Genomic DNA, 21,860 nt, shown 5'->3' with positions numbered 1-21,860 from the left:
CACAGAGCAGTGCTACTCTAATCTGAAGCTGCAGTATTCCAGATGTTGAGACCTAGCCACTTAAGGCCATTCAGAAGCCATCTGCCAATTGATTGTCCTGCTGACTGGGTAGACCCCCAGAGCCAATTCCTTAATCATTACCAAAATCTGGTCCTTGGGCCACTTGTAGTGAGTTCAAGGATGTGAGAGCTGCTCAAGGAAAAAACAGGACCGCAAGGTGGCAGTAGCTCGCAATGAGCTTTATTTGGTGGGACCAAATAAAGCGTTTTGGTGGGACCTGGAGGGACTGGAAAGTCTTTCATGGCAGGGGACCTTCCAGAGGCTTTGGCAAGGAGTGAGGGTGGGGCCACCACCCGGAAGGGAAGAGACGATGGAACTCCCAGAAGATGGGCAGTCCAGAGGGGCTCGTGTCTAGGTGATGCCAGAGAGCTCTGAAGGATAGCAGAGGCTGGGGTCTTTTTTTTTTTTTTTTTTTTTTTCTGTACGCGGGCCTCTCACTGATGTGGCCTCTCCCGTCGCGGAGCACAGGCTCCGGACGCGCAGGCTGCGGCCATGGCTCACGGGCCCAGCCGCTCCGCGGCATGTGGGATCTTCCCGGACCGGGGCACAAACCCGTGTCCCCTGCATTGGCAGGCGGACTCCCAACCACTGCGCCACCAGGGAAGCCCGAGGCTGGGGTCTTTAGAGCACCAAAGTTTGTCTTAACCATGGCTAACAGATGTGGGGGTCCAGTTTTGAGTCTGACACTAGTGAAATGTGAGCTGATATTTCTGCTGTGAAGAAATGAACAACATATGGGTCAATATACAGGGGCCAACTTTGGCTTATTTATATAACACCACGACACATACAGTTTAACTTTGAAACACATAAAAAGCCTTACAGTGGTCTGTAAAAACACTGAATTGCCAGAGGGAAAATGTCCAAAGGACAGGAGCAAACAGATCGGTCAAGAAAAAATTATATTCAGTAATTTAATATTTGAGAAGAATGTTTAGCCTTGATTATTAAAGACTTGTGAATCAAAACAGCTGTTGTTTTGTTCCTACATTACCTTGACAAAAATTATACCATCCTGGAAAACTCTGGAGAAATAGATCCACTAATGTCTGTCTGATTGGTTCAATGTTTTGGGGAGTCAGCTGTCAGCAGATAAGATGTCCATCTTCTTTGACCTAATAATCCCATTACTTTAAATTTACCCTCTGAAAATAACCCAAAAGGAGAAGAATATTTATGGCTGCATTGATTACAGAAGTGAAGCCCTGGAAGCAGTTGAAAGGCTTAACAATAGGGAGATTAAGAGAATTATAGAGTATTGACTTGTGGCTATTAAAATAGGAATCATGAAGTATATGTATGTAGACACATGAAAATGTATACATAAAATAGCTAAATGGAGAAAAAGAGTGCAGAATTATAGTATACTTTGTTTATAGCCACTTTAAAATCTATAAGTACATATTGTTTAAGCTTAGAAGAGTCTATATTATAGAGGATACAAGTAATTTGCTTGAATGGAGAAGTTATAAGTTTGTTATGTGAAAATTTGTTTTAAGAACAGAGTTCTTCCTTAAGTTTCTCTCAAAGAACTGAACTTGTTCATAGTCACACACTATTTTAGCCCAAGCATTCACAGTGCCGGCAGGTAAGGCTGAATGCTGCTGCTACACTCGTGTGCCCAGCCAGTTGACATGACTTTTGGGGCTCCTGAGCCCCAGGAGAGGGCAAACTTGATCTGTTCGGAGGAAAACAATGATGGTGACTTACTGGGAAACTTACTTCATCCTCCTGATTTATTTTTAGATCCGGGTGTAAGTTGGCCAGTTGTATCAATGACTAAGTGTTTTAGGTTCTAAATTATGTCTTCTGTAGTCGTCTTCTGATATTTGGGAAGCTTATTTGGCTTGAGAAAGCGAAGGAAAAGAGCAAAGGAAAGAATTTTCAAAGAATTCTTTTTTTATTACTACTCAGCACTTGGATTGCAATAGAAAAAGGTTAGGAAGGTGGGGAAAAAAATAATAGTTGGCACAGACTACGTATCAAGCCCTGGCCAAAGTATGTGGATTTAACTCTAGCTTCTCAAAGTGACCTCAGGAGGTAAGTTCTGTTATTATCCCCATTTTGCAGATGACTAGAGGCACAACCATACAGTATAAGGTGCCCAGATTTTCCCAGCTACGAAGTGGCAGGGCTGAGATCTGAACCCAGGCAGTCTAGTTCCTGTGTCTGTGGTCTTAACCACTATGCTATAATGGATATATTAAGCTCTGTTTTCTAAGGTGAATATAGAATCACTTGTTTTAGATTATTTTACAACCAATTTATTTATTTACAACCGATTTGGAGTTGGTTTGGTTGTACCCTTATGGATAAGCACAGGAATTATGTGGAAGTTGTTTTTCTTTCCCCAGGGTCCCTTCCAACTTGTGTTTCTAGGACTTTATATATACACTTAGGTAGAGAGAGTGAATCTAACTTATTTTAGACTGTAACATTTGCTTAGGACCAAACCTATGATTAATTAAATGCTTTTATTTCCTAGGCTATGCTAACAGAGATTGAGCACAAGGTTGCCTCTCTGTTAGAGAATTGCAAAGATCAGGGCCTGGGAGACAGTGGAGCCACTCAACAGGAGGCTGAAGCACTTTCCTTGAAACTAAAAACTGTGAAGTGCAATTTGGAAAAAGTCCAGATGATGCTGCAGGAGAAATACAGCGAGAACCAGGTAAAATATGACTGTGTATAAACATGTACGTAGATACATGCATATGGTCGATCCATCAGCAAAGAGCTGTGGGTGGAAGTAAGGAAACAACTACAGAGGAATTACAGTAAGTGAGGAAGAATTATGCCTCTTAAAACTGTAAGGCTTGGTTACACTGGCTTTTGTCATTGGTTTCATTTCGCTGTGTAGTTTTCCCATCTAGGTTGTCTTTAGTGATGGTGTTGGTTTGGTTAGAGTTGGTTTGACTGGGTTGATTGTTCTTGCTGATAATGAGCTCTCTGTAAGCCTTCTTCATAAAAGAAGGATATATTTTAAAGGAATTGTGTGACTCTGATTGACTGGAAAAATGAAGCCTTTATAGATAAGATTAAAATTTGACAACCAGAAACACAAAAACCTGTTTCCAGGGTACTTTTTGTTATTCATTTATAAATATTCACATATACTGATGAAAGTATCATACAGCTAAAGTGTGCTGTGACTTTTAAAAGCATTCTGTGTATATAAATGCAAATGTTCATCTTGTGAGTAGGATCTTACTATGTAAGATTTGCATCCATACTTATGAGTTGGTGGTTTCTACTTAAGAGGACTTACATTCACAGAAATAAGATTGGCTCCAAATACACAGGCTGTATGGATCCCCTTTTATCCTAATATGTTCTCTCTCTTTTAAAGCAACTACTTACGTTTTAGACATAGGGGAAATTTGAGTTCATAAGCATAATACCATGTCTGTTTTTTATATCCATTTCACTTTGTCCTCAGTAAAAAAGTGCAATAGATTTCCTAGCTTTTAGTAACTCATTGGATGAGTTAAGTTGAGGAATGATAAAACGACCACTTCATCAAGCATAGTGGTTTTTGAAGTCGTTATGAAATAAGTACATTAAATCATAGTGTATAATTATTTTAATTAACAAAATACAGCCATTTACTTCACATAAAACTTTTCCATTGTGTAGTCGCATTATTAGAATTGAAATAGGTCACCATTTTAAATAAATAGTCTGCCATCATAAAATGTTTTGCAGCATTCTACCATGCTAAAGAAATCTTCCGAGCATCAGAAAGTTCTCCAACCAGATAACCTTTCTGAATTTGAATCTGTTGTAACTGAAAGGCCACAGTTTAGCAGACAAAAAGATTTCCAGCAGCAACAGGTAATTTCAGCCCCGAACAGTTATAAAGATAAGAATAAAGCTTTCTGTATGGAATTTCCCATTGAACTAAATACTGAAAGGCCATTGGAGTGTTTTCTTACGTGACTGAATAGAAAGTGTGATGTGTGAGTGTTCCTGTGTGTGCAGCAGCTCTGAGTTTTGAGCGTTTACTGCAGTAGCTGCTTTGCTTTCATCTGCTGCCGTTGGGGATACCGGAACTTGGCTGCCTTATTAACTTGCGTCTTATATCAAACTAAGCAAATATCTTCAGGGTGAACTTACCTCTGTAACTGCAACACTTCTTTCCCTATTGTTTCAAAATGTGTTAGTATATTTTTGGTGGTTTTCCATGTGTGTAGCATATATTTAACAATACTTGGTCATTGTGTGAATATTTTAAATAAGTTTTTGAAAAATAAAAGTTAACAAGAACAAGCAAGAAAGAAAGAGTAATAGTAAATAATGATTTAGGAAGTGATTCCAAATCAGCTGATCTCAACAGAAGAAACCCTTGGGTACTAACTGAAAACCTTGATTGATTGGACTATTTGAATCTTATTCAATTATAGGTTCTGGAGTTAAAACCAATGGAACAGAAAGATTTAATCAAATTCATAGAATTTAATGCTAACAAAATATGGCCTCAGTATCGCCAACATGATAAAGATACAACTCAGACATCATCTGTGAGGTAAAATATTTTTAAAGAATCGAACGTTCGGTAGTATTGTGGTTGGGAGAGTTAACAGTGTTTCTTTTAATATCACTTATAAAATATTGTCTGAATGTAATAAAATTTTTGTATGTTGATTAGTCTTTTCACCTTTTGTTTTCCCTTAAAAGCAGTAAGGCATCTAGCCCTGAAAATGATGGTCCAGACTTGATCTTGTCAACCCAGGGCCAAAGTGGAGATAAATGGCAATATTTACATCATGAACTTTCATCAAAAATTCGGCTCCCTCTACCTCAGCTTGTGCAGCCCCAGGTCAGTGTGTATGTGCACACAGTGTAAATAAGTGTGTTTACCTTTGAAAATCCAACGAGCATTCATTAAACACACGTGTATGTTCTGCATTATTTTCAAAAAGCAGTTTATTTATTTTCAGAAGGCAAAGATGCCAGGTGGATTTTCTTACTTAGCTGTCCTCTTTTCATCTTCCTGGAAATCTGCATTAAGTGCTTCCCTTTTGTGCTCCTATAGCATGCTGGGCTTCCCTGATCATAGCTCTTACTATACTATACACCTGCGTATTTGTCTGTATTCCCCATTAGATGGTATGAGAAGAAAGACCATGTCTGCCTGATTCACATTTGAGTGCCTGGCACAGTAGTAACTGGAACATCAAAAAATCTTGGTTACTATATGTTGAATGAATAAAGGAATGAATAATATATGTAAAAAAATACTTTGAAAATGATACGTTGCTATATGAGTGTCATTCATTCATCAAAATATTATTTGGGGGCTTCCCTGGCGGCACGGTGGTTGAGAATCTGCCTGCCAATGCAGGGGACACGGGTTCGAGCCCTGGTCTGGGAAGATCCCACATGCCGTGGAGCAACTAGGCCCGTGAGCCACAACTACTGAGCCTGCGCGTCTGGAGCCTGTGCTCCTCAACAACAGAGGCCGCAATAGTGAGAGGCCCACACACCGCGATGAAGAGTGGCCCCCCCTTGCCGCAACTAGAGAAAGCCCTTGCACAGAAATGAAGACCCAACACAGCCATAAATAAATAAATAAAAGCTAAGCATTAAAAAAAAATATATATATATATATATATATATATTATTTGGCATCTGCAGTGTGCTGGCCCCTATGCCAATGGTACCTGTCTATGGGTATTCTCACCAGCACACCTTATCACACCTGATTATTGCGATTACAAGGGTTTATTCATACTGTGCCAGCTACTGATGGATGTCTCTCTAAACAGGGAGCCCATGAGCAGAATAGCACCGTGGCTCCCAGCAATCAAGCTTCTGCCTTTAACTTTGCACTCAAACTGCCGGGGCACAGGTTTTCAATGGTTTCCCAATTCCCCAATCTGGTGGGAACTTTTCTGTTCTCTTCTACTCTACCAAGAACCTTATTTGACCAATTAAAGTTGAATCAAATTCATTGGTAGGATTTTAGTCTTGGTTTCTCCTTGTCATATACACTATAACATGTAATATATCATTCTTTTTCCAGCAATAGAATAACATCCCTTGTTCTCCACCCTTCCACCCCAGCAGAGTCATCTACCATCCCATCCTGTTCCTTTATATATGTTAGTTTTCCAGTTTGGGAAAGAAGTGAACTCTGAATCATTCTCCCTTCTGAAGTCACAGCTCATTTTCAGTACTTATTTAGCTTTTCAATAACAAATCAAGATGCAAATCTGTCCCTGGAGGTGACTGTATTCTATTGTAAGAGTTGGCTGTATGCCAGGAGTCTACCAATAAATGGGAAAAGAAACAACTAACCTTGGAACACAGATAGATAGCATCCCTACAAATTGAAAGATTAGTGGTTTTATTCTATTTTTCAAATTATACTTTGTTTCCCCTCGTTTTGTTATCTAAATGGACCCTCAAGTGTCTGTGTAAAGCCTGTCATGACTTTTCAAAGCTGTCCAAAATATTTAAATTTTAATTTAATTATTTTTTTCTTATAAATGACAAGATAGACAAAAAACACTTTCCAAGAAGGTAAACTCGGAAGATAGCATGTTCAGGCATTTTTGATGTTTTATGTTAACATTCACAGGATCTCAAACTGTTTGTAATAGGGTTTCCCTTTTTCAAATAGGTTGCCACAAATATGAGTGTTCTACCCAGTGTGAGTATATATAACTTTAGATACCCAACAACTGAAGAACTGAAAACTTATACCACCCAACTTGAAGACCTCCGTCAAGAAGCAAATAATCTTCAGACACAGGTAGCAGCTGCATGTTATATAATTTCCTCATTGTAATAACAAAAATGAGAGGAAATGTGATATTGTAAATTGGCCGTAATTTTCTTTACTGAACAAATAATAGGACACATAATGGAATGAGTCCTAGAATTGCAAATAGGATTTATCTCTCTTACTGACTCTGGTAAATTTGGTATTGGTTGCGTAGAATACCATGTGCGTAGGCTTCTCAACCCGAGTCCAGGATTGGCAGGAACAAGGATCTTGATTGATTAGTACTGTCTGCAGTGGGGCTCTGGGATTGCAAGGGTGAGAAGGGAGGGAGGGAGTAGCTGCAAGGTTTCCAACCTTGAGTAGGCTTAACACTGAGGCGGTGTGCGGGATAGCTTAGGTACCCATCAAAGAACAGGGCAGGAAACAGCCCAAATTGGGGTAATCAGTAACTTCGGCAGGCTCCTAATTTACTTATAGTCACCAGGCTGTACCATGCCGTACCAATCCTACCTTTAAGATGTTCTACCTTTTTCTAATGAATCCTTCAAGTTTCTTGACTTCTTTTCCTTCTCCAGGCCATACTTGATTTCATTACCCCACTTTCTCCTATGTTAAAATATGGGAGGCGGAGAACAGTGGGAAGAGGGATAGCGTGATTTATCTGGGACCACGCTTCCACCTGGATGGCCCCACTAAAGAAGTCCTTCATCTTTTGATTTACCTTTTAATTCCATTCAGTAGTCAACTCACTACCTAACACTGAGTTTCTTAAACTTGTTTCTCTCAGAGTTAACATCTTAACTTTATTTATTTATTCTGCTACCTAGTTCACAATGCATTTGAAATGACTAATCATAAAAAAAAAAAGCATAACATAAATTGTAAACTATAATGGAAACCAGGGAAAATGTAGGCTTAGGAAGGCGAGGAATCTTAGTGATTTTTATTTTTCCTTTTCTCCTCTCGATTTAGGAAAACGTGTCAGAAGAAACATATGCAAATTTGGATAAGAAACTACTTGAACTCTTTCTGACCCTCAGTCAGTGCCTGGGCAGTGTGGAGGAGATGTTGCAGACCCCTTGGCTCCTGAGAGGGGATGTCGGTGCCCAGCAGGTGCACTACGAGGTAGGGAAGCGTCCATCAAGCCCATGTGTTGGCCATTACCACAGGCGGCCCACTAGTTAACTAGAGCTGAAACCTCTCAAGGTCAGACCTTGTTCACAGTGGCTTTCTTCCTCTCCACTTTGCAGGCTCTGGCTCTTGAGTTGAAAAAACTTTGCTTAGCTATGAGTGACAAGAAGAATGATATTTCAAAAGCCATGACTTGGCCTGGCAAGAACGCCAGCCTGTTCCTTGACTGTTTTGATAACCTCCAAATCTACCTGGAGCACATCCAGGCTACAACTGCCTCTAGGAGCAAGTCCCTGAAAGCTGGCCTCGACTATAACCGCAGTTATCAGGTATGGGTCTGTGCACTTGGCTGCTTTGACACTGTTTTAGGTCGTAGCATGGACCTCTAATTTCCATTCATTCCTATTCCTGGCAGCATTCATGAGTGGGAATTGCTAAGGACAGCGATGACACTCTTTCTATGAAGGTCTTTAAGTTAGTTCAGCTGCTCATGGTGGGAGACCATTTGAAAGTGAGGTCCTTTCCAAACTCTCGGGTATGAATTTGTTAGGTTGAGCTAAAGTAATGTTTCTTTCCTGCGTTACATTCAGCCACTTAAAGAGCGTCACCTGGCAGGATTTCTAGGTAAGGGGAGCCATTACAGTTTTTGAGCAAAGGAATGACAGTCCACGTACATTTCCGGCAGATCCATCTGGCAGTTGTCTAATGGGGATTAGAGCAGAGACTTGAGGCAGGTGGACTAGTTAGGAAGCTACTAAAAACTATCTAATGAGAGAGAAAAGAAACAGAACATCACTTAGGAAAGAGTCTTGCCCATAAAATCAAACCTGAATCTGATCAAGCCTCTAGGATCCAAGTGAAATAGACACAAGGGAGGAACATGTTGAGCGGCACCAAGGGAACGCAGTCAGCCAGGCCCAGGCAGTGGCAAGCTGTATAGAATGTGTGTGTATGCGCTTTTCTCCACAACCAGCCCGCCACCCCAACACCAAAAAATCCAAAAAACCAAAAAAAGAGAGAGATGGGCAGGGGGGGTGCAGATGACAAGGGACTTAAGACACTTGTTAATCCATTACAGCCTATTGGACCTCATTTAGATCCCGGTTCCAACAAGCCAAAAGGAAAAAGTATAGGCAATTAGAGAAATGTGAACCCTGCCTCGATAGTTAATAATACTAAGGAATTATTATTGATTTGTAGTATTTGTGTGTGTGTGTGTGTGGTACGCGGGCCTCTCACTGTTGTGGCCTCTCCCGTTGCGGAGCACAGGCTCCGGATGCACAGGTTCAGCGGCCATGGCTCACGGGCCCAGCTGCTCCGCGGCATGTGGGATCTTCCCAGATCGGGGCACGAACCCGTATCCCCTGCATTGGCAGGCGGATTCGCAACCACTGTGCTACCAGGGAAGCCCGATTTGTAGTATTTTTAAAGGGAGGAATCTTTATCTTTTAGGAAATACATACTGAAAACATATACTAGTGAAATAATATGGTATCTGGGATTTACTTCCAAATAATCTGAGGGAAGGAAGGTTAGGTACAGTCAAGAAAGCTCAGGAGACGGGCTTCCCTGGTGGCGCAGTGGTTGAGAATCTGCCTGTTAATGCAGGGGACACGGGTTTGAGCCCTGGTCTGGGAGGATCCCACATGCTGCGGAGCAACTAGGCCCGTGAGCCACAACTACTGAGTCTGCGCGTCTGGAGCCTGTGCTCCGCAACAAGAGAGGCCTCGATAGTGAGAGGCCCACGCACTGCGATGAAGAGTGGCCCCCACTTGCCACAACTAGAGAAAGCCCTTGCACAGAAACGAAGACCCAACAAGCCATAAATAAAATAATTAATTAATTTTTAAAAAAAAACAAAAAAAGAAAGCTCAGGGGAGGGTGCAGAAGAGAGACGACCAGGCCCAAGTCAGTAATTGTTAAAGCTGGATGGATGTTGGTAATGCAGGGGTTCCTCCTATTTTGGCATATGTTTGCAATTTCTTATAGCACAGAAACTGAAGGACAACTGAATCTTTAAAAAGGTACTGAAGGCCTAAGTGAGATTCTCACTGTTTCCTGCATTTATCTTTTTATACAGAATGAAATAAAGCGATTATATGATCAACTTATTAAGAATAAAACATCTTTACAACAATCTCTGAATGAAATTAGTGGCCAGAGTATTGATGAACAGCTTCAGGTAATCAAGTCAAAATAATTCAAACTGACTTAACCTTGAACCAGAGAGTCTTGTGTATAAGCTGTGTTTCTGAATCACTTCCCGAAATGTAAGTTTGTTTAGTGTTGGGAAGGGTATTGAGAAATGAAACCCTCACCCTCTTTGTAGGAGTGCCAATTAGTCCAGCATCTAGGGATCATTTGGCTACATATCAAAACTTTAAGCCTAAATGCTCTTGCATACAGCAGCCCTTTCACTCCATTTATCCAGGAAGTATTAATTGAGGACCTACTATGTTCAGGCACTTCTCTAGATACTGGACTTGCACTTATCCTAAAGAAAAAGGCAAGTGCATAAAGATAAATATATTCATGAATATTCAAGGATGGACCTAGCTGCACTGCTTGCATTAAAGACTCTAAATAGCCCAAAAGTCCGTTAAGAGCAGACTGTTGCTAAAGCAGTGAGCAGCCTTACGATGGCATATTATATGTCTGTTTAAAAGGCTCCAGATACGTTTGTACTGATGTGAAGAGATGCTGAGGAGCTTGTAAGGGAGGAATGCAAATTGCAGAACACAATGAGGTGTGCAATCTGTTGTGTTTCAGGATGTGCACTATACCTCTACTCAGTACATGCTTTGAACACATTAGGAACAAACTGTCAACTGTGGATCTTTGGGGAGAATGGAGAGGATAGAGAAGTGGGACTTTCACTTTTCCCTTAATTCTTTTCTATACTGTTTAATTCTTTTTTTTTTTTTTTCGGTAGAACACAAGGGCCTTAGCCCCATTTATTTGCATAAGCCAGAGGTTTCTGCCACAGTAACAGTCTTAGATCGTGGGGAGCCCTTTCCCTCCAGCCTCGGCAGGGGCAGAGGGAGACAGACACACGAACACGTCTTTCAGATCCCTTTCTCTGAGGTCTGAAGAGACCATCTCCTCCTCTCCTGTTGCCTCTAAATGATTAGCTTTCTAAGTCTGCACCCCCCACCGCACACACAGTCTGCTATGGGTTAAGCACCAAATATCAAATCAAACCCATTAAACAGGTTGCTCTTTAACCACAGACACAAAGAAGAGTGTGATGCCACGAAGGAACTGGCCAGTCTGGGAACAAATGTACATGCTCCCTTCTTTCTGACCCGTGGAAGAGTCTGCTCCTTGAGCCTGACCTGGATGTTTCATCACAGGGAGACTGGGGAGGCTTCCAGGGAATAACTCGACTTTGGCCCTCTTCCACGGCTATAAGGATGTTGTTCCCACAGGGACCATCCAGATTCCAGCTCTGGAGAAAGACAAAATGTTCAATTCTTTTAAAATGAATATGTAGACGCCTTATTAAACGGTTTTCCTCTTTTGTATCGTCTCTCGCTTTAGAAAGCAGATGCATACACAGTGGAGCTGCAGAACTCTGAGAGCCGAGTGGCAAAGCTAAGAGACGAAGGGGAAAGGCTTCATTTACCTTCTGTTCTACTCCAGGAGGTTTACAAATTAGAGGTATGTCTGAGCAGAGCACAGAACTATGAATTATAAAGAGTATTACTCTTATAATTTACTCTCCGTGAATTACTATGATTGTAAAGAGTAAGACTTTTTTCTTCTACCAAGGGAATTTAGATATGTTCTTCATTTGGGTTATTTTCATGGTTGGATGGAAAAGTCTGTGCACACCTGCTCTTTCTTTTCAGGATGTACTTGACAGAATGTGGGGAATCCTGAGAGCCAGGTACACAAAACTCAGCAGCCCTTTCATCACTGAGAGCCAGCAAGATGCTTTGTTGCAAGGCATGGTAGAACTGGTGAATATCGGAAAGGAAAATCTTGCTCATGACCACTTACAACAAACCAAAAGTAAAGTTGCCTTACAGGCTCAAATACAAAATCACAAGGTAAGACACGTGGGTCAGATCACCTTTTCATAGACTTTAAGTTTTTCTGAGTGTGAACTAAGAGCATCCGTTTTCTTCCCTGGTGAAATTTACATCATTCCTTCATTCTTTTAACAAACATCTATTACAGTGCTCCCTGTGTACCAGGAACCCTGCTAAACTCGTAAGAATATGATTGTGAGTGAAAACAGACATAGTTCCTAATACTTATGGAGCTTTCAGTTGATTGAGAAGACATATTTGTCAAGGAGCCATTCAAACAAATTTAAAATTAAACTTGGCATACACACTTTAAGAACATTTAATAGAGGGAATTGAATTTGGGGGTTAGGAGAGGTTTTACTGAGAACCGAAATCAAAAGAAATATTTAAATTACGTAAATGTATGTCTAGCGTAATGCTACAATAAATCCTTTTGTTTTCCATTCATTTCATTAAACAAAACCTCATGATCATCAACAAGAGATATGCAGTAATTAAGTGCTGATAACAAAAATGTATAAGACAGGGTTCCTGCCTTCAATAAGCTGAAGTCTAGGCTTTAGATTAAGTAGACCTTAGTCTAAGAAAAATTCAGAGGTAAATATTGTATAAAGGATGGCGGGGAAGAGGAGAAAATATATTAACTGATATATACAATGTGTCAGACCTTATGATAGATGCTTTTATAAATGCTTGTATGTATCCTTTTCAAGGAACAAGAGAAGGAATTCACCTAATAAGAGGTCCCCCCCAAACAACTAGAGGGGGCAGCTGACTATAAATAGAGAGCCATGGGAAGGAAAGCCTTCCTCTTTAAAGGCCTTAAAGTGCTATTCTGGGAGCTTTCACCAACCAGAATCCCAATAGACCGCATCAGTGGTCTGACCCTTTAGTTAACTATTTTATTGTGTAGAAGTTAGAACCAGAGTTCAGGAACCTCTGGCTCTTGAATATGTGAGTTTCTTGGGCTCACACAACTATCCATCCAATTCATCATCTTGAAACTAATTAGCCACATCAGTGGCTTTACCACTTTTTGTAAAGTTGCTTAAAACTTGGAATAACTGACATAGGAAGATCTCACTGGAAATTTAAATTGACTAATTAATAATGTTTGCCCTTTAATTTGGACTATTTTGTGGAAAATATTGCCTAGGGTAATTTTTCTTTGTGATTTGTTAAAATTCCATTCGTACTCAAAGACTATGGACACATAGGCAATTTTTATTTTGTTTTCTGGTGTGTTTGACTCTACATGGCTGTCCTGGGATTTTGGATTAAAAAGTAAATGACACTAGAACATGTTGAAGTAACGAATTTTAAGATTTTTCACAATGTAAAAATAAATAAATATTAAAATCTTCCTCACTTCACAGCTTTTTTTCCGGAAGCTTGTTGCTGACATGCTGTTGATCCAAACATACTCCAACAAAATGCTTCCTTCTTTATTGCAAAAGAAAGAGACAGTGTGGGCAGAACAAGTAAAGGAAGTTAAATTACTAGAAGAAAAGTCACACCAGTGTGGAATAAAGCTGCAAAGTTTATTGCAGGTATGTGGCTTTCATAAATTTTGTACTTAAGCCGGGAATTCTGGATTTTCAGCCATCACCTCTAGTTTTGAAAACAAGTATCTGGTTATTATTAAGCAATAGTTAAGTGGGAACCAGCAGTGAGGAATGTGGAATCCTGTTCCAGCTCTGACTGCTACTCCCGGAAAGAAATATTAGCTGAGATTTCTTATATGTTGGTTAGGGATGGCATAGCATCTTTCTACCTTCCAGGTTTGTGTACAAATAAACAGAATGGAAAGCACTTTGAGATCTTGAATGAGATCATCTGATGAAATAGTCAGCGGTTCAGAAATGGTGCATCCCGAAGAGGGCAAGCCCAGATGTTCTGTTGCTGAAGTAGATTCATGACAGTCCTGTCCCGAGTCAAAGAAGAAAATTAAGCTTACGTAAAGCTCTTTCTCAATTTTAAGGTTTATTTTCCCTTTAACTTCTTAAACACAGTGGATGTTAGCACATAAAGGAAATAAACAAAAAACAAAGAAATATTCAACTTTTTTTTTTTAATTTATTTTCTTTTTGACTGCATGGAGTCTTCGTTGCTGCACGTGGGCTTTCTCTAGTTTGGCGGCGAGCGGGGGCTACTCTTCGTTGCGGTGCGTGGGCTTCTCGTCGCAGTGGCTTCTCTTGTTGTGGAGCACGGGCTCTAGGCTCACAGGCTTCAGTAGTTGTGGCACGTGGGCTCAGTAGTTGTGGCTCACAGGCTCTAGAGCGCAGGCTCAGTAGTTGTGGCACACGGGCTTAGTTGCCCCACAGCATGTGGGATCTTCCCAGACAAGGCATCAAACCCATGTCCCCTGCACTGGCAGGCAGATTCCTAACCACTGCACCACCAGGAAAGTTCCAGTATTCAACTTTTTAATGTGATAATAAGCTATGGTATTATTTTATGCTAATAAAATTAATTTTCTAGTTAGTGTGTCAAGTTGATATTTATAGTAATGGTTCATCGTATTTAAAAAAAAGACTCCATGAGGGACTTCCCTGGCAGTCCACTGGTTAAGACTCCATGCTTCTACTGCAGGGGCACAGGTTTACTCCCTGGTCAGGGAACTAAGATCCCACATGCCCTGTGGCACAGCCAAATAGTTAATATATAAATTAAATAAAAAAAAGACTCCATGAACCCAGTGAGTGCCCCTAACAGCCATGTCACCCGCTGTTTCACTAGCTATGAGAATTACTAAGGTGGTTAATTTTCCAGCAGGTAAGATTTCACGTCCCTAAGTCAGCTCTGTAGAGTGCTGAGACCCTAGGGGTGGGCTTCTCTGGAACTGGAGAGAGCTAGGACAAGGCAGACTCAGGCTAAGGCAGTAGTTAGTCCCCTGATGAAGCGTAAGCCCATAACTTCTCAAACAGCTTCTTCAAGCAGCACGGTAGGGTAATGGTTTGGGTCGTGTCTGTTGGGTAATGTTCGTAGGACTGGGGATTGGAGCAGGGAGCGTTGGGAGCAGCCTAACAGAAGCTTCTGTTGAAAAAGACTTTACAAGTTAACCCCTTCCTTTCCAAGTAAGAGAAAGGCTCTGAGGTCTCCACAGAGGTGCATGCTGAGAGTATCACTTTAACTTAATCCTATCATTCCCTACTCGATTTGACGAGACAAGCATAAAACCCTAATACCAACTGGATTTTTTAAAACCTTCTCCACAAAGCAGTGGAAGTGGAGTTGTTTCCCACCAGACACTGAGCTCTTACTAGGGTGGGTTATATCTCAGAAACCCCTGGAATCTGTGCTTTAATTTTGTACGGTCTCAGAGTTCATTTTTGTTTTTAGGATTAATTTTGTCATTATCTGGAACTAATCTAGAAAAAGCCCCCTGCTGATCATGTGTTCTTAATTCTTTAGAAATGGGAAGAATTTGATGAAAACTATGCGTCTCTTGAAAAGGACCTGGAAATTCTTGTATCTACGTTGCCCTCTGTAAGTTTGGTGGAAGAGACAGAGGAAAGATTAATGGAAAGGATTTCATTTTATCAGGTATTTTGCTTCCACTTAAGCCGTCAAAGTCATTGTCTGTAGCACTTTGTATTTTTATTGTGTTTTGACTAAATTACTTGACTTTGAAGGTGAATGATTTGAATTGAAATGAAATATCATTCCTCACACAACTCACAGTGAGACGTATTTGGGGAAACTGCAGATTTACTTGCGGGGTTCTTGACATAACCACATGTCTGACGTGGGGTCGGGACCTTGGTTTGAGTCCTGGCTCTCACTTATCACTTTGTCAACTTTCTGTCCCTAAGCCTCAGTGTCTTTATCTGTAGCATGTAGGTAATCAAGCTGGTGCTACCAGTCTCTGGAGGTGGATGTCAGTGGGTGTGGACATGAGCTAAAGTATGGGAAGAACTTTGTAAACCACGGGCCTCTGAACATATTTTTAGTTTTATGACAACAGTGAAGCCCTGACTGGACGTAGCCTATGAGACAAACAATAATCTGTTACCTGGCACCAGCGTTATAAAGAGACTTCAAACTTGAAATTTTTTCTTGTGTAATGTTTGATATTGTTATTATCAAAGTCTCTATGTCTCAAATTTCAATGCCATAGAAAAGATAAAATGGTTTTCAAATGGTATTAAGAACATGACCAACAGATAAAAACAAGGTTTAAATATTTTCTGCAGAAACTGAAAATACTTAGTTTTAACTTTAGAATGTATGTGGTCAGAATCTGAGTTGTGCAGCTAGAGTTGCTATCATATATCAACTTTAAAACTTCAAAGGCAGGTTTGTTGCCAGACCAGACCGAATGGAAGAAGAAAGCATGGAATACTTGGCAGGGTCCCACCATTCCTTGGAGGCACTTAAGCTCCTGTAAGGAACATTTTTCAGAGGCTGGAATGCTGTAGTTATGCTCTCTAGGTGTCTTGAAAGCTGCCATGGATATCTTTGCCATCTTGTCATATTGAGTTGAACTCAGATAAAGCTGAGTCTTATGGGGGCGGGAAGCTGCTCTTCAATTCTTTGTTAGCCTAGGGATGCAGAAGGTACCACCTGAACAGCTGAAAGAATGCAGCTGAAAACAGATCGGTTTTAAACCTTATTATATTAAGAAACAGTTCATATTAGCCAACCTGATAGAAGCCTGATTATTTCCCCAAGAGTAGCTGTATACCTTAAACTATAACCTGTGATTCTTTTAAGTTAGAGATATTTTTGAAATCAAAATAATTGTTCTAAGACTTTTAAATATATTTGCCAGACTAAAAGAAGACAGATATCTAGTAAAACCCATCTCACTGAGAGCGTTCCTTAGGTCATTATCGTCTTCTGCGTCATGGAGAGGTTTGTGTGTATCTTGATCAGGGGACGTCTGTGGGCCGGGAATGTAGGGTCAGTCCGTTGCATGGCCTCTGGTGTTGAACAAGCCGTGTTCCAGTGCCGGTTGACACCTCATTGACCGAGTGACCAGTGCAGTCTGACTCCTGTGTATAAAATGGGAAAATTAAAACTTCTCATATATGAGGGCAACCCATGAAACAATAGCATTTCCATGTAACTGTAACAAAAGATATTTTGAAAAAAAAAAAAACTTTTCAGAGATGCTCTTAAGATGAAGTGTCTCACACTGAAGGCTTAGAAAATTAGAACCTTTTTTTTAAACTTATGTTGGACATTTTATTCTAGCCTGTGGACTTGGGCAGGCAGAAGGAGTTGCAGCTAGGAGTGGTGGAAAGGGCATTGGAGGTAGACTTTTTAATTAATTTTTTAAAAAGCTTAAGTTAATTGGAAAATAGCAAATGTTCTGTTTTGATCATAATTTATTTTTTAAGATTAAATTTAAGTAACAGTCAGGATATGTGTCATTAGCTGAACCCAACTACAGAAGATAATTGCCTTTAGACAGAGTTCTCTTCAGGGGGTCATTGCATTCACAGTTCTGAAGAATTTTTTTTTTTCATGAGGTTGAATTAGCAATGTGTTGTTTTCATTTATTCTTCTAAAATCCTCTTCTTTTCTCCCTCCTGAATCCTGATATCCAGAAGACTCTCAAAATGAGCTTTCCTCCCTACTGTTTGGGTCTAAAAGATGATAAAGAAATGTTTTCTTATTGATCCCCTTCATACCTAGGCTGCAATGTAAAATGCTTCCAGGTGCCCAGGCAGGAGAACGGAAATAAGGGTCACTGACTGGGTGGACAGTGGGAGGGCTGGTGGGGACAGTGGTGGAGGAGAACCCAGGAGAACAACCTCTTCCAAAGGAGCTTGCTAGAGCTTCCTGTTTTCCCCGAGTCACAGGAAATCTTGATTTCTATGTAAAATTTTTTGATTTTCAGAATAAGCTTTAGGTCACACAAAACCTCTCTGCAAGCTCAGTGTGCCCTGTAGACCATCACCTAGTTTCTAGGTGAAAGAAGTAACGATCAGATCTAAATCTGTGAATTTTCATTTTATATTGCATGTATAATCTGTGCAGTAGAAATGCATTGGACACTCTCATTGTGGAAGATAATGAATAATCCATTTATCATGTTTGTTCAGCCAGACTGCAAGAGTCTTGAGGGTTTGGAAAGTGTTACTGTTTCTTCAGTAGCCTCTACTGTAGGTTTTTCATGAAGTATTTGTGAATTGACTGGCTGATTTAATTTTTAAATCATTCATTCTATGACTTTATTTTTATTAGCAAATAAAAAGAAACATCGATGAGAAGCATGCCCGGCTTTACCAGACTGTGAATGAAGGCAAACAGCTGGTGGTCTCCGTGAGCTGTCCTGAACTAGAGGGCCAGATTGCAAAACTGGAAGAGCAGTGGTTGTCCCTAAACAAAAAAATTGATCATGAACTACACAGACTGCAAACGCTTCTCAAGCATCTGCTCAGGTGTGGTTTCTTAGGGATTGATTGGCATCAGAAAAAGACCTCAGAGGGATTCTGCAGTCAACCAGATTTTACATGCTGTCCCCCTGTCGTACGGTTTTTGACATTCTAAAGCAGTTGAGTCCCTCTTCCAGGCTAAATGGGAACGAAAGTCTCTGATGCTAGTTTGCAAGACTCAGGATAATGTGTAATCACTCCTGTGGAAACTAGGAATTATGTTATAAAATTATACACGTTACCTTTATGCCATGATGTTGCTCTTTCCTACACTTTTCCAAATTTTTTTTTTTTTTTTTTTTTTTCCGGTACGCGGGCCTCTCACTGCTGTGGCCTCTCCCATTGCGGAGCACAGGCTCCGGATGCGCAGGCCCAGCGGCCACGGCTCACGGGCCCAGCCGCTCCGTGGCATGTGGGATCTTCCCGGACCGGGGCACAAACCCGTGTCCCCTGCATCGGCAGGCGGACTCTCAACCACTGCGCCACCAGGGAAGCCCCCCAAATTTTTTTAAATCTTAAAAATAATTTTAGCTAATGGAATAGTTTGAAAAAGTCTTTGGAGTTCTTCAAAGAATTTTTTTGCTTTAACTGATCAAATCTTTAAAAAAAATTTTTTTTTATTTTGTGTTGAAGTATACTTGATTTACAATGTTGTGTTAGTTTCTGGTGTATATAGCAAAGTGATTCATAATACATGTTCAGTGGTATATATTCAGTCATATATATAATACATATATTCTTTTTCATATTCTTTTCCATTGTGGTTTAATAGGATACTGAATATAGTTCTGTGTGCTTTATAGCAGGACCTTGTTGTTTATCTATTTTATATATAGTAGTATGTATTTGTTAATCTCAAACTCCTAATTTATCCCTCCCCATCCCTTTCCCCTTTGGTGGCCATAAGTTTGTTTTCTATGTCTGTGAGTCTGTTTCTGTATTGTAAATAAGTTCATTTTTATCATATTTTAGATTCCACATATAAGTGATATCATATGGTATTTGTCTTTCGCTTACTTCATTCTTGAAACCCTTGAAGAAGATAGAAAACATAGAACACTTAACCTCATTCTCTTTCCCACCTCTTAGGGAGGCTGTCTTAACCTAGAGAAGTTTAGAAGTTACAAGAGGGACCGCATTTTGCTTGGATATTTTCATTCCATCAGATAAATATATTGGCATCCAGCCAATAGCAATTCGCTATTATACAACTTATACCAATGCTGATTATATTTTTACTGTACACAAATCTATAGAGGACGTTTGATGAATAAAAATAATTTCTGTCCTTACCTGTGGGTTTACTTTTGTATAGCTGTAATAAACTTTTAAAAGACTATTTTAGACTTTAAAATGCCTCTTTGTTCTTGATTAGTCATTATAGAGTCGTAGAAAATGACAGGAGCATCAGATTTGGGACCTGGGATTAAACAGGGTATAATTCTTTAAAAAATCATGATTTTTCTGAGTAATAGGATTGGTCAACACAAGAAAATAAATGGTGAAACAGAAGAAAATATACGGGGGATGCAATCGTTTCTAATTTCCTTTCTCTCCCACTTTACTCCTATTAGTTATAACAGAGATTCAGATCAGTTAACCAAGTGGTTGGAATCTTCTCAGCAAACTCTGAACTACTGGAAAGAGCAGTCCCTCAATGTGTCTCAGGACTTGGACACAATCAGAAGCAACATAAACAATTTTTTTGTAAGTTGTAATACAATATGCTCAGGTAATTGTTGGTTAGAAAAAAATATCGGGGGAAAATTAGGAGAGTTGGTGTGATAGTTTCCATAATCATTTGTAGATAAGGGGTAAAACTTGGGCTAATAGCAGCTGCATTCTTCAAACTTAGAACTATTTGTTTATACTATTGATTTATATGCTTATAATAATGATAAAGTATATTTTAAATTGACACTATAAAATATATATATATTTAAAACTTGCCCTGACATGGGGCATGTTTTACAAGTGCAGAAAATAACTCCCCTACCTGCCCCCTAAAACCTCACAGGATTATTAATTCATAAATGTTAGCTAATAAATACATGGTTTTAAATTGTTATATACAGAATTGATGTTTCTACTAAAATGTTATTGTTCTAAGGAGTTTTTTTTGAAGAAAAGAAAGTATTAATTTTGTGATATAAATTATACTTTGAGACCTTTTCATCTTTTCCCTTAGTCTTTTCTCCATTTTTCGTATTTTGTAGCTATGATTACTCACTTTGCTATTAAAATATAAATATTTTTTAAATATACTGGGAAAAAACCTGTAAGTACCAGGAAAGATTTCAGATATTTTAGTTAAAAATTTGTTGTGTTTAGTTCATTTAATATGAACTTTAAAAAAAAATGAACGTAGTGCTGTGTTCCGTATTTTCTTTTTATAGTTGAAATGATGATTTGTCTATTTTAAAAAATATTAATCCATTAGATTATAAGCCACTCAAGGGGCAGGAACTCCATCTCTTTTGTTCCCCACCATATATCAAATGCCTGGAACAGTGCCTGACACTTAGCAGGAAAAATGTGTGTGTGTGTGTGTGTGTGCGCGCGCGCGTGCTCACATGTGAGCACATATACACATGCATACATACACATATAAATATTTACTATTTGAATTGAATTCATTTATTTAGTTTTGGACTCTAACCAGTTATTCTGACTCTTACTTACTCCATGCCTTATTTATTTATTATTTATATTTATCTGTTTATTTATTTTTTTGGCTGTGTTGGGTCTTCGTTGCTGGGTGTGGGCTTTCTCTAGTTGCGGTGAGCGGGGGCTACTCTTCATTGCGGTGCGCGGGCTCCTCATTGCGGTGGTTTCTCTTGTTGCGGAACACAGGCTCTAGGCGCACGGGCTTCAGTAGTTGTGGCACGCGGGCTCAGTAGTTGTGGCTCATGGGCTCTAGAGCGCAGGCTCAGTAGTTGCGGTGCATGGGCTTAGTTGCTCTGCGGCATGTGGGATCTTCCCAGGCCAGGGTTTGAACCCATGTCCCCTGCATTGGCAGGCGGATTCTTAACCACTGCGCCACCAGGGAAGTCCTTCCATGACACATTTAAATTTTAAAAGTTTCTAAACTTTGAAACTGTTTCCTTTTAGGAGTTTTCAAAGGAACTTGATGAAAAGTCCTCCTTGAAAACTGCAGTTCTAAGTACTGGGAACCAACTTCTTCACCTGAAAGAAGCTGATACGGCAACACTGAGAGCTTCTTTAGCACAGTTTGAACAAAAGTGGACAATGCTCATAACTCAACTTCCTGACATCCAAGAAAAACTTCACCAGGTAAGTAGTTAAAAACCCAGCATTTGAATTAGCATTCACTTGTTAGCTCACAACTCTTTTAAAATCATTTCTCTGACTCAGTAATTTTCATTGACACCACCTATCTTTTCTCTGGCACCACTGAATATAGGTCTTAATTACTGGACTCTCCTCCAGTGGGATCTTTCTTAAGAGAGAAATCAGGCTTAATTACTTTATTTCCCAGTTTATCTGCACCACTGTGTTAGT

At 39.9% G+C, this 21,860-nt stretch overlaps 1 protein-coding gene across 14 annotated transcripts in view; it reads left to right on the top strand.

The window, feature by feature from the left end:
• Nucleotides 1–21,860, top strand: part of SYNE2 (spectrin repeat containing nuclear envelope protein 2) — a 330,405-nt gene that overhangs the window by 232,291 nt on the left and 76,254 nt on the right. For 11 of the 14 annotated variants that reach the window (XM_079912180.1, XM_079912173.1, XM_079912174.1 and 8 more), the window contains exons 67-81: nucleotides 2,546–2,728; nucleotides 3,763–3,891; nucleotides 4,461–4,582; nucleotides 4,735–4,876; nucleotides 6,683–6,814; nucleotides 7,760–7,912; nucleotides 8,038–8,247; nucleotides 9,999–10,100; nucleotides 11,459–11,578; nucleotides 11,770–11,970; nucleotides 13,329–13,502; nucleotides 15,367–15,498; nucleotides 18,148–18,344; nucleotides 19,913–20,045; nucleotides 21,450–21,632. In XM_079912180.1, coding sequence (XP_079768306.1) covers nucleotides 2,546–2,728; nucleotides 3,763–3,891; nucleotides 4,461–4,582; nucleotides 4,735–4,876; nucleotides 6,683–6,814; nucleotides 7,760–7,912; nucleotides 8,038–8,247; nucleotides 9,999–10,100; nucleotides 11,459–11,578; nucleotides 11,770–11,970; nucleotides 13,329–13,502; nucleotides 15,367–15,498; nucleotides 18,148–18,344; nucleotides 19,913–20,045; nucleotides 21,450–21,632 — 2,313 coding nt within the window. The remainder of the gene's footprint in view (nucleotides 1–2,545; nucleotides 2,729–3,762; nucleotides 3,892–4,460; nucleotides 4,583–4,734; nucleotides 4,877–6,682; nucleotides 6,815–7,759; nucleotides 7,913–8,037; nucleotides 8,248–9,998; nucleotides 10,101–11,458; nucleotides 11,579–11,769; nucleotides 11,971–13,328; nucleotides 13,503–15,366; nucleotides 15,499–18,147; nucleotides 18,345–19,912; nucleotides 20,046–21,449; nucleotides 21,633–21,860) is intronic. The other 3 variants (XM_079912172.1, XM_079912176.1, XM_079912175.1) reach the window with 3 other exon arrangements.

Source organism: Stenella coeruleoalba (assembly GCF_951394435.1).
Source record: "Stenella coeruleoalba genome assembly, chromosome: 2".
NCBI lineage: Eukaryota > Metazoa > Chordata > Mammalia > Artiodactyla > Delphinidae > Stenella > Stenella coeruleoalba.
This window is presented reverse-complemented; position numbering and strand designations above follow the sequence as displayed.